Source organism: Talpa occidentalis, unplaced genomic scaffold (assembly GCF_014898055.3).
Source record: "Talpa occidentalis isolate TD23 unplaced genomic scaffold, MPIMG_talOcc4v2.1 talOcc4.9, whole genome shotgun sequence".
NCBI classification, from domain to species: domain Eukaryota; kingdom Metazoa; phylum Chordata; class Mammalia; order Eulipotyphla; family Talpidae; genus Talpa; species Talpa occidentalis.
Window position 1 is genome coordinate 32386616 of NW_023605305.1, and position 17082 is coordinate 32403697.

Consider the following 17082-nt stretch of genomic DNA (forward strand, 5'->3'; position numbering starts at 1 on the left):
GCATACAAGAACTGGGGTACAGGCCAGAGGTGTTGGGGGTAGGGGTGAGAGCATTCACCAGAGAAAGAGTGGGGAATAGGCACACTGCTGAGGGAAGCAGCAGGCAAGACAGGAGAGGTCTGTTGCACCATGTAGGTAGCTCCCCTGGCCAGCCAGGGATCAAACTCGTGCTGCAGAGGCTGCGAATAGTTTCACAGTGCTATGCTTAACCCCTTGCGCCACCAGGGAGGCCCCAAAGCCATTTGATTTAATACTGTAATTATGCTATATTCAGTGTGGCTCTAGATTCAGTCTCAAGATTGCTGCCTTCTCTGTCGACACATCTAATACTTAGCACTTCTTCTCTTTAAGTCTTTGGAAGGATGTTACTTTCAACTTAAAAATCAGAGATATCGATGCAGCAACTGAAGCGAAGCATAGACTCGAAGAAAGACAAAGAGCAGAAGCTCGAGAAAGGAAAGAGAAGGAAATTCAATGGGAGACAAGGGTAAGTTTGCTTTGGTGAATCTGTGTCAACCTCCCAGCTGCTGCTACTCCAATACTCTGAGCTATAACTCAGTTCAGTGAATTTGAAACGAAGCACCAGAGACCGTTTTAAATAAGCAAGATGATGAACAAGATGAGCCCTTTTGGGTCCCTGCCTGTAACTGAATTTTCCTCCTTTCTCTTGCAGTTATTTCATGAAGATGGAGAATGTTGGGTTTATGATGAACCATTACTGAAACGTATTGGTGCTGCCAAGCATTAGGTTGGGAAATGCAAAATTTACACCCGATGACGAGAGCAGTAGGCATAATTAAGCAACAATCTTCCTTTCGGAGAATGTATTTACTCCCGTCTTACTGCAGTGGTTCCTAACTCAGGGATACTGGACTCTGATGCAGATGAACAATTAAAGCGAGAAAAACTTTCCTGTTTTCCTCTTCTGTGGCAGTTACAATTTGGACTTCAGTGCTGAGAAAAATTCCAGGTTTGAACACAAAATGTCTGCTCCTTTCCCAAACTCCATGCTTTGAAAAGCATTTATAAATCTCAATCTGAAAGTCTGCGCTCTAGTTCTGCTATTGGTATATACAGGTTTCCTAGTTCATATAATCTTGGATTCTATATATACACATATATATAAACACACACACATATATATATACATATATAATATACCTGATGCCAGATTTTTCATAAATATTCCACATCTGTAAATACTGGTTCCTCTGAGTTTTAGAAAATTAGCGCAATGTATTAAAATCAAGTGTCAGGAAATTTCACGGTTTTATCTTCTATAACTTTTATTTTGGAATTGAACTATTATTGTATCTAACTCTGGACTACAGTTTAATTATACTCAGTGCTTCTTAAAGCTTCATAAAGTAATTTTTCCAACCTTTTTTCCAATGTGTTTCTTTTATTATCCTTATGGTTAAGATCGGTGCCAATTATTTCTAACCTTGATATAGGAGCCAGCTTTTCACAGGGAGTCCTTCTATAGTGGAGCATCTCTCCTTTTCCTCTCCCCTCCCTTATTCTCTGTTGTCTTTAACCCCCTAAAGTCTTCAGTTGAATTCTCATTTAGCACACATAGGGCTACCAAGATTTTATCCAAAAATATTTTATTGCCTTAGATGATTTAGGAAGAGTGTATTAGATCCCCATCCCACACTGAAATAAAATAATGCCACAGCAGCAAATGGGCCATTCTGAAGGGCAATACATAACTATCTTTATTTAAAAATACATTTAAAAAAATGAATTAGTTATTAGCACCTAGTATTTAGGTACTAAAGAACATCTGTTACATAGGGCTTCTCAAAGCTTAGTAGAACTGGAGTTTCCATCTGAGAGGTCTTAGGATGGCCAGGGTTTTTCATACTGCAAGCTTGCTGGTCACAGTTGACCTACCCTGCTAATGTCTCTTTGCAGCTGCTACAGTAACCCTTGTTTTGTTAGTCACAACAGAAGGGGGAGTAGGGTGGGAGAGTAAATAAAATTCTATAACAGTGCAAAAAAGTCAATGGAAGCCCTAAGGCAGTAGTAGTGTAACATCATAAAATACACATTTTTAAATACACAATACTTCAGGCCAACGAAGACTGCAGTTTATTTGACTATTTTATGGTAGGGGAGAAGCTTAAGTGTTGATGTGAAAGCCCTGATATCAGTAATGGGGATGGTAGACTCTGCCAGCAGGTGAGAAGTTGGCAGGTAGGTTAGCTGCATCACTTCACAAGAAGAGTTTGAGTCCTCACCAGAAGGGGTGCCATCCTCTTCCAGCTCATACTTCCCAAATCCAACAACCTAAAGGGGCCAAAGACTTGAGGTGAGATATAGGCTGACCAGATTTGGGCAAAGACCAGTTATGATCTCTGGTACCCTGCAAAAGAGTGTTAATCATACTCACGTGAACGCTGAGCATTTTACTTCCTGGTCCTCTATGCGCCTTGAACCAGCTGACTAGGTCTGTTTTTGAGAATGACTTCAGGGCTTCAATCTTACAAAGAGAAGGAAGATAGCAATATAGGTATATAGACTAGCACTGTATTTTCCTTAAGAATTCTTAAACATTACCCACTCCCACCCCCAGGCAGACCACCTCCTTGTGCTTAGCATCTTAACATCATTTCACTCTTCCAAGCCTCAGCTTGTCCCGAACCTTCCACAGAAATAAAAATGAGTCCCTCTATTTGATAGCAATAATTGACCCCAGCAGACAGGCAATTATAGCTAAGTATGCACTGAACCAAAACCTTAATGCCATCTCTCAGTTTTACACTGGTATTTACATGATATACTTTGGTTTGGGGAAATACAGTAACTATTCCAACAGGTGAAGAGAACTTTGTTTCTAACAGGAAAACAGGAGTGCCTTCAGCTAAGCTGAAGCCTCTTGTTAAATGACCTTCCGCCTCATAAAGCAATGAATATCCTTGGGTAGGACCCAGCACTAACTCAGGGCTTTATCATTTTGGACTAGAAGTTGTCAAAAACCTATACACCTATAATCGGTCTGGAGGAAGAACGCTGTAAGATTAAAAGTTCTTAATTTCCGGGCCTCCCCGGTGGCGCAGCGGTTGAGCGCTGGGTTGCGAAGCTGCCTGCGGCCTCTGCGGCACCGGTTCGATCCCCAGCTGCTCCCCGGCCACCAGATGAGGATCCCACATGGCGCGCAGACCTCTCCTGCAGCCCGCTGCTCCCCTTAGCAGTGTACTTCGGTCCTTCTGCCTGCTCTGCTCCCCGCTCTGGCTCTGGTGAATTCTCTCACCCTCCCGCACTTCTGACTGTACCCAGTGCATGTATAAACAAACAAATAAATAAAACATGCCTCTATTAAAAAAAAAAAAAGTTCTTAATTTCCTTTAAATAGAATACTCTCTCCAAACTTGGTAGTGAATCTCAAAAATACAAAAAATTGCTCTGACTCAAATGGGTGGGGGTGAATGGTTATCGGTTGTTGATGAAATATGGCCAGGAACGGGGGTGCTAAGGATTAGCCTCTTGCTTAGTTGGGCCATCTTGGGTGCTAGAGAGGCAGGTCCAGAAACCAAAGTTTGATCAATCAAGAAATAAATTACCAAGCCTAACTCGGTGTCTCAGGTTTCTCTTCCACACAATATCAATTTGCTTGTAATGGTGACTCCTACAGAATGAGGGCTGTCTTACTCTAAAAACTGTTACTACCTCATGGACAAGGCGGTCAAAGAGGTACTGCTGTGTCACCACTTCGTTCCAGTTCCTATCCACCTCCTCCCCAAGGTGGGTATCTTCACACTCCTTTAGCTTGATCAGAGCTGTGACCTGTTACCACCACAAAAAAAAAAAAAAAAAGAGACCTCCAGACATGGCATCACACCAGTTCCCCCACAACACTCTTGGTCCTCTCCAGTCTGGTTGTGATCGACCTACTAATGGTCCTGTCACTTGGGACCTGCCAGCATGATGTGAATGGACAAGGCTAGGAAGACCTGGTCAGATAAGGGTGGGGCCTACAAAGCTCAAATACTGGTCACCACACTGCACTGCTGATTATCTAGTTGTCCTGAGGGCTTGTGTGGGCAAGAGCCAAAGAGCAGGCCAGAACAGTCACCTGGGTATTAAATGCTTCCTCAGTGAGGTTCTCGATCTTCTCCTCAAAGCTAGAAAGAAATTCTTCTATCTTCTTATCAACAACCTCAGAGCTGAAAGAAAAACACCTTTATTTAAAAGTCATAATGGGGGCCTCCCCGGTGGCGCAGCGGTTGAGCGCTGGGTTGTGAAGCTGCCTGCAGCCTCGGCGGCGCCGGTTCGATCCCCGGCTGCTCCCCGGCCACCAGAGGAGGGTCCCACATGGCGCGCAGACCTCTCCTGCCGCCCGCTGCTCCCCTCAGCAGTGTACTTCGGTCCTTCTGCCTACTGTGCTCCCCGCTCTGGCTCTGGTGAATTCTCTCACCCTCCCGCGCTTCTGACTGTACCCAGTGCATGTATAAACAAAACAAACAAACAAATAAATAAAACATGCCTCTATTAAAAAAAAAAAATAGAAGTCATAATGGGCCTCCCCAGTGGCGCAGCGGTTGAGTGCTGGGCTGCGAAGCTGCCCGCAGCCTCTGCAGCGCCAGTTCGATCCCTGGCCGCTGGGCGAAGGTCCCGCATGGCGCGCAGACCTCTCCTGCCGCCCGCTGCTCCCCTCAGCAGTGTACTTCGTCAGTCTGCCTGTTCTGCTCTCCCCTCTGACTCTGGTGAATTCTCTCACCCTCCCGTGCTTCTGATTGTACCCAGTGCTTGTATAAATAAATAAAATAAATCTAAAAAAAAAATTTTAAAAAGTCATAATACAAAGGAGAGAATTTGGGATAACACATGTTTCCAGGAAAGAGGCTGAGGTGTCTCCTTCCCTGGTCTCAGTACTCTTCCTACACTGAGGGTGGGAAAAGAATAGGGAAGAACCCCTACTTCCACTGCCAACCCAATATCCAACTATTCCAAACCTGAGAACCAGCAAGGCCTTAGTTCTTGCATGAATGCCAGGTCAGGCATCCTTGCCTTGCTTGTCCTCAGGTCTACCTGCAGAAAAGAAATAATGGCACACCCTGCATAGGGACTCCTGGACTTGAGTCCAAGCCTGCAGACCCCTGAAACCACTGGTGAGTCATGAATCAGGCCATCTATGAACCACCTCCACAATTGATTAAATGAAGCAAACCTTGTTGGTTAGAGTTGCTTGACCATTAAGACATGTAGCGCCTACTCTCTATGCCAAGAAAATAATAGTTGGGCCCATCTACTCACTCGCTTACTCACTTGTATTTGGTTGCCTGAGTCCCCACGGTGACAGAGAATCCTAGAATCCCAGATGTGTTCCTACAGGTAGGGTAGACATGGTACCTACATCCAGAGCAAAAAGTTCTATGAGCTCAGGTAGTTGTTGGGGCCCTGCCCTCAGGGGTACTACTGATGGGTAGGAACAGTTTCTGCACACCCTCACTGCACCTAGAGGTCCTGAAGGAGAATCTACGAATGTGTTTGCATCTATTTAATTCTCAGGGTGTTCACTCTACTAATGAAGTAAGATCTACAGGCTAGCTTTTTCTTTTGCTAATCTTGAAACTTAATCATAGTCCAAGATGCAAATTTCATAACTTCTGGCAAATAGGTATGACTCTAAGGTATGAAAGAACCAAAGAGCGGTGAGAGGCTGCTCATCAGCATATGTGATAAACCTCAGCCTGCAAAGAGCCCCAGTCCCTTATTTGCGCTCAGTGCTCTTGCCAGCAGACTTACCCAAGGGTCTGCTTGGTTCGAAGGAAGTCAAAACAAGGTTCTTCCATGTGCATCTGTAATTCAACATACTACCCATCAGCCCAACTCCTCCCAACAGAAAAACCTTTCTTCCCCTAAAAGTTCCATATACCACCCTTTTCCCAAACTCCAGCCTCCCTCATTGCCCTGTTCCTAAATTTCCCAGGGCCTCTGTCCATGTTCATACAGGGGAGAATACTAAATAACCGTCTCGCAAGTCCCTAGCCCCAGGCAGAATGGACAGTCACAGTGGGTCAGGGGCTCCTGAACACCACCACTCTATACAACTTACCACAAGCAGTTCCATAAGAGTGTATTCTTTCAGACTCCTGGTACCTGACTGAAAAGAGAAGTTGGTCAGACCAACTGTAAACCCAATGACTGACAGGATTTAAAAAACCCAAGTTAGTCTGAGCAATCATGAATTCAGGTATCTAACCTACTCTTCTCTTCCCCCCAAGAAGTAGAGCATATCAACAGCCCAACTTTATTGTTTATATATGACTTTATTGTTATATGCCCTCCCACTAGACTCAAAGTCTGTGAGGACAGGGATCACACAAGATCATTTGTATTCCCAGCCCTAGACCGAACTGCAGGTACATGGAAATGAGTTCGATAGTCTCTGGTCAGCTCCTGCCCAAAGGAGCCAAGCACTTGCTGTCCAAGGCCCTAGAGAGGAGGAAATGTATGGTGATCAATAGAGGATACCTGGACCTGTTCCTCAGCTGGAAAGAGTATGAACAGGCGCTTCTGCACCCACACAAGGAACCCAAACCAACTGATAAAGTCTAAGATGCAGATACCACACTATGGAGACTTGTCAGTTAGAATCAAAGGTGACAGGAGGCCAACAAGCAACAGTGTTGCTAGTACACACCAGAGTCAGGCTCTCCCAGCCTCCTCTGGCACAGATTCATTTCTGTTCATTCCCACTTCAGTGGAAGAAGCTAAATAAAGTGTGTGCCCACAAGCCAGTGATGATTTCCTGTTTGTCTCTAAGAAATATGCAACAAAACCTGTTTTTTTACTGTTCAAAATACTCTGAGGAGGGAAGTCGCTTTCTAAAGGAAGCAGCTCATATTAGAAGCTACCACTAAGAAATAATGGATGGAACACTCCTCAGCAGAACCTTACTATATGAAATCCTTCCTAACGGGAGGTTTTGAGCAGACAGCAACAATGGAAACATGGGCAGCTAAGCAGAGCCAGGCCATAACACTTACTAAAGTTTGGATCTGGCAGTCATTTCCGCTTCAAACTGCCTGAGAACTAAAAGAAATCCCCAGGTAGCTACAGTTATGGGACACATGCTCTATAAACATGACCACGACAAACCTAATTTTAATTATAGTTACTTAAAGAGGACAAATGATCCCAAGCAGAAAGCTATAGAGGTAACTACAGCCTTGGAAGACATTAGGTCATTATTCCCAGGTACTGTGGACTTTCCACCAGGCTTTTTACTATCCTTAATTAGCCATGAGGATGGCTCGTATGCAAAGGGGCCAACTGACCTGGTAGTACACAGTGACTTCAGAGTTGGCGTCACCCTTGTTCAGAGCTCTCACTTTGCACAGGTGGTGACCACTGGGCAGCTCTACCACCTGGAACTGCACAGGCATCTCCTGCTCCAGAGGCATAAAGTCCAGCTTGCTACAAAATAATCAGCACAGGTCACTGAAAAGTAGCTATAACCACTTACCCAAAAACTAATGAAGAGTTCGAGCCTTCCACAGTCCCTTCTGCATTGCTTTGTTTATGTAACCAGCCTCAAGAAAACCTAGTACAAGGAGCTTCTCCACTGTACATTTAAAAAAACTGATTTGTGGCTCAAAGCCCTCCTACTGCCAAGAACATCTAATTCCCAAAGAAAAACTCAACCCAATCAATACTCACTCAACAACATATTTCAGGAAATCCATAGATTCCTATGAGGCAAAAAAAAAAAAGGGGAAATAAGTACATCATTTTCTCAGCATGAATTTCACCCAGAACCAACAAATATTAATATTCTAATTATTTAGGAAGTCCTGTATAACATTACGGAAGCAGATACAGTCTGTCATCCAAAATGCTCAGTACGTTATCAGTTAGGTTTATCATTCATTGATTCAATATTCACTGTTAGTTGAATACTAATGGCTCTTAACTAAACAACTTCTCTTCTCTTATCCTGCACACTCTTGACACTTTGCCCACTGGATCAAACTTTATTCACTTTACCCCACTAGGCTGTGCCTTCTATGACAACCATGACTGCTTTAGAAACTTGGTTTATTAATACAGAGCCTGACATAGAGTGAGCAAGAGAATAACATTAAGTGAATACAATTCCTTACCCATAAAATGAGGACTAAGAGGAGGGGTGAACTCATTTCTCAGGTGTTTTCTAGGGCAATTCATAGTACTAAGTCCTCTGGATCAAAAGGACCCTGCTGGGTAGGCCCACTGTGCTCAGAGAAGCAGGCAGCTATTCTTGCTCTTCTCTGCCTGAGGTTTTTAAAATTCTTTTTTGTAGGTTAACACAGAAACTAAGGCTGGTTTGGGTGTTGGGAGAGAAAGACAAAGAAGCAGCAGAGTGGAGAACAGCCAATCTCAAGAGTGGCAATATTTATATATTCCACCAAAGGGCTAGTTCTCAGAAATCTGAGGCCATGGAATAAGCTGGTCAACAGCCAAATGGTTTAGGGAGAGTACCACACAAGCACCCTGGGTTGGAACAGGTGTCATTACAAAGTTCCACAGACATGTGCCTCCAAAGCTACTGCTGTTCCTTCCTCCTCTACCAACACACTGGTTCAAATAAGAAATATGGGCTTCATCTTAGAGGCAGCTCTTCTCCCTCACCCCCACATCCAATTAATCACTAGTTTTAGTCATCCTCTATCTCATTACTTAAGCACTTCTTTTTCATTTATTCTGTCTAATTTGAGGTTTCCTCATTTTTCACTTCAACTTTTTAATTATTGTGGTAAAAACATGTAACTTTACCATTTTAACTATACATTGTAGCATTAAGTATATTCATGTTACTGTGAAACATAACTCTAGAACTTTTCATCTTGTAGAATTGAAAGTCTATACCCATTAACAAGTCCCCTTTTCCCCTTCTACCCACCATTCTACTTTCTGTTTTTATGACTCTGACTATACTAGATACCTCATAAAAATGAAACCATACTTCACGTCAACTTTTTTCAAAGTCTAGTAACTATTCTCTTTGGATCTTTCCTAAAGACAAATCTTTTTAATTCAATGAATAAAACCCTCCTTATTAGCTTGACACATAAATTCTGCCTTAGAGTGAGAAAGTGTGTGTGTGTGTGTGAGAGAGAGAGAGAGAGAGAGAGAGAAAGAGAGAGAGAGAGAGAGAGAAAGAATGCTGACCTACTAAACCTACAAAGCTTCCCCTTTAGGGAAGACCTAATGCAATCATAGACCCACAACAGCTTTCAGACCTGAACAGCAGCAACAGAGCACCTCTCACTCACTGTGCTTGTGACATTTCCTTGTACCAGTCCCTCAACAAAGAGCTGGGATTTGAACTCTTTGACGAAGCTCAGCAGAGTCTCCAGGGAAAGGCCATCCATCAAAGCCCGGTACTTATCAATCATAGACCAACGGGCATACTCCAGGATTAAAAGTCTCACGTCTCTATACAGAGGGCAGAAAAAAAGTTTTGTTATAATAAATGAATGAGGGTAGGGCCTCCCTGGTGGTGCAAAGGATTAAGTCTCAGCACTATGAAGCTATCTGCAGCCACTGCAGCATGAGTTCAATCACTGGCCCAGGAGCTAACCCACACGGTGCAGCAGACCTCTCCTGTCTCACCCGCTGCTCCCCTCAGCAGTGTATTTCAGTCAATCTGCCTGTTCTGCTCTCCACTCTCTGGTGAATCCTCTTGCCCCCACACCTCTGGCCTACACCCCAGTTCTTGTATGCATAAGTTAATAAATCTTAAAAAAAAAAAAAAAGAATGATGGTAAAGAAACATCTGGTTATAGTTCTATAGATTTGTTTCTAAAAAGAGACAATTTCTATTACAACTTAAGATGGAGAAGCTATGTCATAATCACTAAAAGCATAAAATAGCATATACAAACTTCTAAACAGATTTGCTCACCGGTACAACTCACTTATCTGTTTCACTTGCAAAAATAAAATATTCGACATAACTTGCCAGATGAGTCACACATCAATGTAAAATTACTATTGTTTTGATATCAAATCTCACTAACATTTTAATTACTGGAGCCACCACTATGTATATCTATCACTGCAGTGACAATATAATGTAGGTAGGGGCTGTGGGCTACAACCAGACCAACCCCACCCTCATCTGCCCACCTAGCTCCCCACACTAAACTGTCTGAACCTGGTCAGTTACCTAACATATGTGACTCAATTTTTCCATTTACAGAACAAGGGGAATAATAATGGCTGCCATTATAGGGTTCTGATGAGAGTGAAATGAATTCACATAAAGCACCCCACACTTTCAAATCACCAGTAAGCAATTCTGAGCTACAACAAAGCTAGCACTTCTTTAGCTTTGGAAAAAACACTTATTTTTCTTAACTTCAGCCTCTAAGTATAGCAGGTTGCTTTCAGTCCTATTCACAGATATCTACTTAAGCTAAGTTTAGAAATCCTATAGCCATATGGACTGATTTCCTAAACCATAGCACAATTCTAACAATGCCTGAAAATTAGCAGTGAAACTATAGCCTCACCCACCACACCAACCACTAGTTAAGGCAAACACTTTCAGGCTGTCAAAGTATCAGCTAAGCCCATATATATACTTACTTGGCCAGAGTCTCAGGTTTAATGAGAATGTTAAAGTAGGTCTTCTTCAACTGCTCGGTTATCATTGTGAAGACAGCTGGTGTGGAACTGAACTCAGCTAAGTAGTCAATAATGAGCTGAAATAGTAGCTAAGAAGAAAAGAAACAATTTAAGTGGAGAAGCATAAAAATCTGCTTCTTTGTTGGGGGGAGGGGTGTTTCTCACTGGTTTTTAACAGCATGGCAATAGGCACTGTGGGAGACATAAGAGAAGTACTGATGACTCAATCTTCAGAGACTACAATCCTCAATAACTGTTGAATTTGGAGTGATGATTATTCTTATAATTTCCATGGGCATTCTTAAACATTTGTTTTCTTTTTATCCAGCAGTCCCACTGCCCCTAAATGTTGACTCTAATTGGGAGGTGTTGTATAAGCATGTACAGGGCAGGTTCTCTTGATTTGGGCAGATGGATAAAAGAGTCTTGGAGAACTCAGGGGCTTTTTCAGGTTTTAATGCTCTTTGTATGCCATCATTGTGGGGCAAGCCTGCTGGCGAGTAAGGCAGGGAGGCTGGGGGTGGGACGTAAGGGGGCCAGGAAGTTGGGAGGTCTTCCAGCTTCTGCCAAATCTTTACTTTTTCTCTTTGGGCTCTCACTGGTGTTCTCTCATGGTAGCCATTGTTTGTCCTCCCATAGCCATTCCACCGTTATTGTCCTTGTCTCTGAGTGATGCTGCCCTTACAGCCTCAACGGCTAGGCTCTAGGCTCAGGTGTGCACACTTACACATGCCCACACCACAATCAGGTATGCATGCTCCACGCCCATGCTCCCAAGCACCTCCTGCATTCAAGGCCGCAGGTGATAGCCACAGAGGCCAGTGGTATAAAAGTCTGACCAATCTTCACTTACCCTACCAGAGGGCATTATATCTACAAATGAATTTTGGAAGTAATGATAACTTTATGATATAAAGCTGTCCTATTAAAAATGTGTCAATTTAAAATTTACATAGTCTATTTTTACACCTATCAGTAAGATTTATACTTTTCTTTAGACATGTTTTGTGCTTATTTATTCCTAGGTATCTTCTTGTTTTTCTCAATATCATAAATAGGATATTGTTCCCCATGCACTTCTAAGTGTTTACTGTTACTATAGGAAAAAAGAGCCATTGGTTTTGGCATATTGATCTTATGATCAAATACACATTTTTAAATTTTAGCAATATTTTAGGTATTCTAAGAATAAAATCATCATCTGCAAAGAAAAAGCACTTTCCCAGGCCTCCCCCGGTGGCACAGCGGTTGAGCACTGGGCTGCGAAGCTGCCTGCAGCCTCTGCAGCCCCGGTTCGATCCCCAGCCACCAGCGAGGGTCCCACATGGCGTGCAGACCTCTCCACCTGCTGCTCCCCTCAGCAGTGTACTTAGGTCCTTCTGCCTGTTTTGCTCCCCACTCTGGCTCTGGTGAATTCTCTCACCCTCCCGCGCTTCTGACTGTACCCAGTGCTTGTGTAAATAAATAAATAAATCTTAAAAAAAAAAAAAAAAAAAAACTGAATCTATTGAAAAATAGATGATTTTAAAAAAAAAAGAAAAAGCACTTTCCCAAGTGTTATTTTATTTCATTTTCTTATTTTAATTAATGTAGTAGCCAGAATCTCTAAAATAATTCTGAATAACAATAATGGGTCTCCTTGGCTTTTTTTCCAGATTTTAATGTTCAGCATTTCATCAGCTGGTGTCTATCACTACTGTTAAAGTTTTTATTGTATTTAACTAACATCCCTCCATTCCTACTTGTTAGAAATGCCAACTCAAGCAATTTATTAAATGAGTTTTTAGCATTTACACTATATTCATATAGCATTTCTCCCTTGACCTGTGTCAAAATGATTTATGATCAAGTTAGTCATATAGAGAACTATTCTTTTTATTTTATCACTTAATTTCATTTTTAAATTTCTTAAATGTTTTAATCTATTTTTTACAGGTAGAAACTGTGTTGTTGAGAATATTATATTATCCAGTGTTTAATGATCTAACCCTCTTAGCTAGAACCCCATATTATTTTTGCCTCTGTTTATGAAGTTTTTGACAGAACACTGGAATAATTTGCTCACCAAAAGGTAAGTTACTGAAAAGATATAGGGCCTGTTTCTAAAAGGCTCATAATTTAGAAGGGAAATAGACACATGTTTTGAAACAATGGGATACAGGTACCAGAGGAGGAAGAAAGGACAAGTTTGAGTTCTACTCTGTGAACTGCATGCTAGGCAATGTGCCAGGTGCTTTCAGTTTGCTATTGCTGTATGGTTGCAATAACACTCACACCAGCCCTAAATGCTGGTCAGTATTGGGTCAAAAGAAACTTGACAGTCAAGGGAAATAAAATTAGGTCTGAAGCACAGGTTGTGTGCTAGCACTATTGTGCGTTGCTCTATCTGTGGCCAAAGTCAAAATAGCTGTTATTAGTCAAGAAAACACAAAAACTCACATTAATAAACACTTCTTTCTTTGTACAGCACCTCACACACAAGTCTTTATGCTTGGTGCTACAAGTGCAACAAACAAATAAGAAATTTTAAAGTTCTCTATGAAGAAAACAGAGAATGTGTACTCACAGGTAGTTTATGGTTGAATCCTTTCACTCGAATAATTAAACCATGTTCACCAGCTACCAATTTATACTCTAGCTGAGCCACATCTGCTTCATAAGCTGGTTCCGCAAGGTTATGGGTAAGGATATTGACAAAGATATCAAAGAGGACCACACTGAAATATAAAGTGCAAACAACATCATTAATTGGCAAAAAATAGATTTGCATAGAAATGCTTTTAGACTAAGAAACTTCACATTTAGGAAGATATTAATTTACTACTCCAGAATGTAAAACTACTGAGATCAAAGGCAAATGCAGCTTACCTGAGACTCAATTGTCACAGGCATTATAGAACTCCTATCTTCAGCAATACTTCCCAATCTTTTTCATGTCATGCACACAGGAAATTATATCTACACTGCACAATGGGGTAAGTGTAAAAGGCATCAAAGGAAACTGGTCTAAAGGCTCTGGCTATCCCTGCAGCCTAGGTTTTCTGACAGAGAAATTTTAAATCTCAGAGACAGGAGGGGGGCAATGCATTTCTAAAGTGGATATTAATAAAGATTAGTGGTTATAGTGCCAGCAAGGCACAGAATGGGTTCTCTATTAATTCAGGCAGACAGGTAAAAGGGGAGTCCTGGAGCCCTCAGTGGCTTGTTCAGGCTTTTAATGATCTTTCTACACCATTTGTAGTGAGGCAACCAGGAACAGGGCAGGCAGGGGGGCCGGGGGGGCCAGAAAGCTAACAGGCCTCCTAGGCCTGGCAAATCTTTATGCTTTATGGGCTCTCTCGTGGTCTCTTCGCGGGCTTCCAATACACTGCCACGCAACCCTCTGCTGCCGCCCTGATAGGCTCGATCTCTCGGCCCGGGTGTGTCCACTTACGCACGCCTGCATCACACTCCAGGTCCCCCCATCAGGCATGCATGTAAGACCACAGGTGTCAATCATAGATGCTAATAGCGGGAGGGTGGCTAAAACCTGATAACTTCCATTAACCCTACAGTGGTGCTTGTCATGTTAGGGTTGGATTTTACAGTTTAAGTGGCAAGGACAGAAAGGGAACACAAACATTTCCTGAGCACCTCCTATGTTTTAGGCACATTTTAGGCTCTCTGACCTCCCACAATACAGTTATTATCTACATAAATATGTCAGTAATTTGCTAATAACAAAGTATATCAGATTTCTTGGCATCCTCTAAATACAGGATCCACATCCATTAGTCCTCATTAAAGGCTGAAAGCTAACCCAAACTCATTCCTAAAGAACTTTCCCAATTCCAATCATCCTGTCACTAGCCTACACTATCAGCAAACTTTATATAAAGGTACTGGCAGTCACAAATCCATTTTGTTGCTTAATATCAATATAAATAATTTGTTTTGGGACATAGAAAAAATAAATCAGAAGCATAGCTCAAATGTAGATAGAAAAAAATGACAGAATGATTCAGAATGAAAGTTTTCCAATAACAAAAAAAAAATTTCCAAAAAAAAAGACAATACTTACTTTGCTGCAGACTTCTGTATCAAAGGTGAGATCAGATGGAAACGTATATATGCTGAAAAAAAAGACCAGAGGTAATATAGTCCAGAGACCTCAAATATCTTATACATCTGCTATTTACCCTATTTTTTTCAATTTTGAAATAAATTACTAATCCTTAAATCCTCATTACATTTTTATTGTTAGAGGTGTTTAAGAGGTAAATATTTACCATTCCAAATAGTGTCCACAAGGGACACTTTATGAGAAGAACACATTTAATATGTAGACAGATACTCAGCAAGGCCTTGATCAGGGAAAATGTTAACTAGAATTAAGGGAATAATCCCAATGTGCACTGAAAGAGCCTCCAAGAAAGCTGAATAAATGTTGAGGACATTTTCAGAAACTCTAATACCCTATTCAGGAAAAATTGAAGAAACACCTTCCCGATACACATAAGAATTCCTCAGCGCTACAGTACAGTTGTGTTGAGGTTAGGAAAATGGGTTAAATGGCAACCAAGAACACTTAATATTTGATTCTAAGTTGCTTCAGTAAGTTCCTAGGCTACGCACAACAACAGAAAATAAAAAGTCAACAGTTTGGGCCACCACGTTGAAGACCTTAGAGTTAGACCTTAGAGTCTAACTCTTAATTATGCCTCCTTTATGTTGAGAAACAAAGCTGTCAAGGGAGACAGGATATTTCACTTTAGTAATGCTAGACTAGGATATCTATTGCATTAGGAATAATTTACTTCAACATACTCTTGTTCTATGTCTTTTCAGAAATAATGTTCAAAGATTACCACCTTTTCCCTAAGGTAGCCAAAAGCCTGGCACTGCTTTCATTTAACTGAAAAAAATCTGAAAACAATTTTATTTTAGGCATGAATATTTATTTCCTGGAGTCCATAGTGACAATAAGGATTTCTGTGATAGAATAGTATGAATCTCATATATAAGCCTAGAGGTCATCTTCAAGGAGAAGGAGAAAGAGAGGTTGGCAATAGACACAGACAAAAAAGGTTACTACAAACTGGAAAAAGAGTTGCTATATTTATTTTGTTCCTTCTAGGTAAAGAAACATTTTACCTTTGGGGATTTTGAATTTGTTGTCTTTCTTATACCATAGGCAACCTTGTGGAGTGTTCACAGTTTTAACAGGGTATTCTGTCTCAGGGCAATCAAAAGCCTTCAACATGAAGTCCGTGGCTAACAAAAGGAAAGAGTAATTAATGCATTCAGTTATTTCAACAAAATTCCCAGCAATGTGTTCTTGGGTTCAGAAATCTGAGTAACTTTTCCTTTTGGCAAAAATAAGCCAGAGTCAAATGCTGGAGTACAGTAAGTTAGAAAATCCCAAACAGGATTTAAACTAAATAAACTGTAGTTCTATAATTTTCCAAAATTTGACTCTGATCTCACCACATTCTGTTTTATTCCCTTTCCGAATACAATCTTAACTTGTGCAAGAGGGACTTTAGGTGAGGACAGTTATATAAACCAATTTATGTATGAATTCATTCTTGAATGTCTTTTAACAACTTTTTGGATGTTTGAAAGGTTACAAAATAGTTCTGCTCAAAGTCAAACTTGTCCTTTAAGTTAATGGAAACAAATTATTTTATCAATCTGTAGGTGAGAAACAGCTACCTTAAGGAAAACTTAAAAGTACTTCATAAGTTTACTTTTTTAAAATGGATTGTTTACATACTTAAAAGTGCAAGCTATGGAACAGAATTATCTGAAATATGCAAGATTTTTTTAAAAAGGCATTTTTCCCTACTTGAAGTTAGATTCACAGAACATAAAATAAGCCATTTTTAAGTGAATGATCAGAGGCATTTATTATACTCACAATGCTGTGCACCACCAGTTCTAACTAGTTTCAAAACATTTTCATCACCCAGAAAGAAACGCCTCTATCTACTAAGCAGCTGCTCCACATTACTCATCCCAACCATCCCAGCCACTAACAACTATCTGTCTCTATGGATTTACCTATTCTGTACATTTCATATATATGGAATCATGTATGACCTGTTGTCTGATTTCTTTCAATTAGCATGTTTTCAATGTTAATCCATGTTGTAGCATGGATCAGTACTTTATTTCTTTTTATGACTGAATAATACTCCATTTTGTGTATATACCATAACTGGTATATTGTCTAAAAAATGTAAAAAAATGATAAATGTTAAAATAAAAAAAAAGAAAAAAGAGGGGAAAAAAAATAAATGTTTCCTCCTTTCACCTACTCAATAGTCTTGGACAAGTCGCTCTGCTTTTTTGAACCTCAATTTTCTTACTTGCAAGAGTAAAAAAAATAGTAATGCCTACCCCAGAGTGTAATTGGGATACTCAAATATGAATTCAGATGCTACTCTGGAAAAGTATAATATAAAGGTGCTATTATTTTGT

At 40.9% G+C, this 17082-nt stretch overlaps 2 protein-coding genes across 13 annotated transcripts in view; one reads left to right on the forward strand and one right to left on the reverse strand.

The window, feature by feature from the left end:
- The window catches only part of OSBPL9 (oxysterol binding protein like 9), a 122610-nt gene extending 121222 nt beyond the window's left edge, over positions 1-1388 (forward strand). For all 9 annotated transcript variants that reach the window (XM_037498277.2, XM_054691369.1, XM_037498276.1 and 6 more), the window contains 2 exons: positions 352-487; positions 674-1388. In XM_037498277.2, coding sequence (XP_037354174.1) covers positions 352-487; positions 674-748 — 211 coding nt within the window. In that variant the 3' untranslated portion in view covers positions 749-1388. The remainder of the gene's footprint in view (positions 1-351; positions 488-673) is intronic.
- A 683-nt stretch (positions 1389-2071) lies between these two features.
- Positions 2072-17082, reverse strand: part of NRDC (nardilysin convertase) — a 62301-nt gene continuing 47290 nt past the window's right edge. For 3 of the 4 annotated variants that reach the window (XM_037498272.2, XM_037498273.2, XM_037498275.2), the window contains 14 exons: positions 15754-15873; positions 14681-14732; positions 13187-13337; positions 10582-10709; positions 9264-9426; positions 7669-7700; positions 7287-7425; positions 6062-6109; positions 5752-5804; positions 5272-5355; positions 4079-4169; positions 3673-3789; positions 2396-2485; positions 2072-2292 (listed from right to left, as the gene is read on the reverse strand). In XM_037498272.2, the coding sequence (XP_037354169.1) occupies positions 2095-2292; positions 2396-2485; positions 3673-3789; positions 4079-4169; positions 5272-5355; positions 5752-5804; positions 6062-6109; positions 7287-7425; positions 7669-7700; positions 9264-9426; positions 10582-10709; positions 13187-13337; positions 14681-14732; positions 15754-15873 (1466 nt within the window). In that variant the 3' untranslated portion in view covers positions 2072-2094. The remainder of the gene's footprint in view (positions 2293-2395; positions 2486-3672; positions 3790-4078; positions 4170-5271; positions 5356-5751; positions 5805-6061; positions 6110-7286; positions 7426-7668; positions 7701-9263; positions 9427-10581; positions 10710-13186; positions 13338-14680; positions 14733-15753; positions 15874-17082) is intronic. The other variant, XM_054691366.1, reaches the window with a different exon arrangement.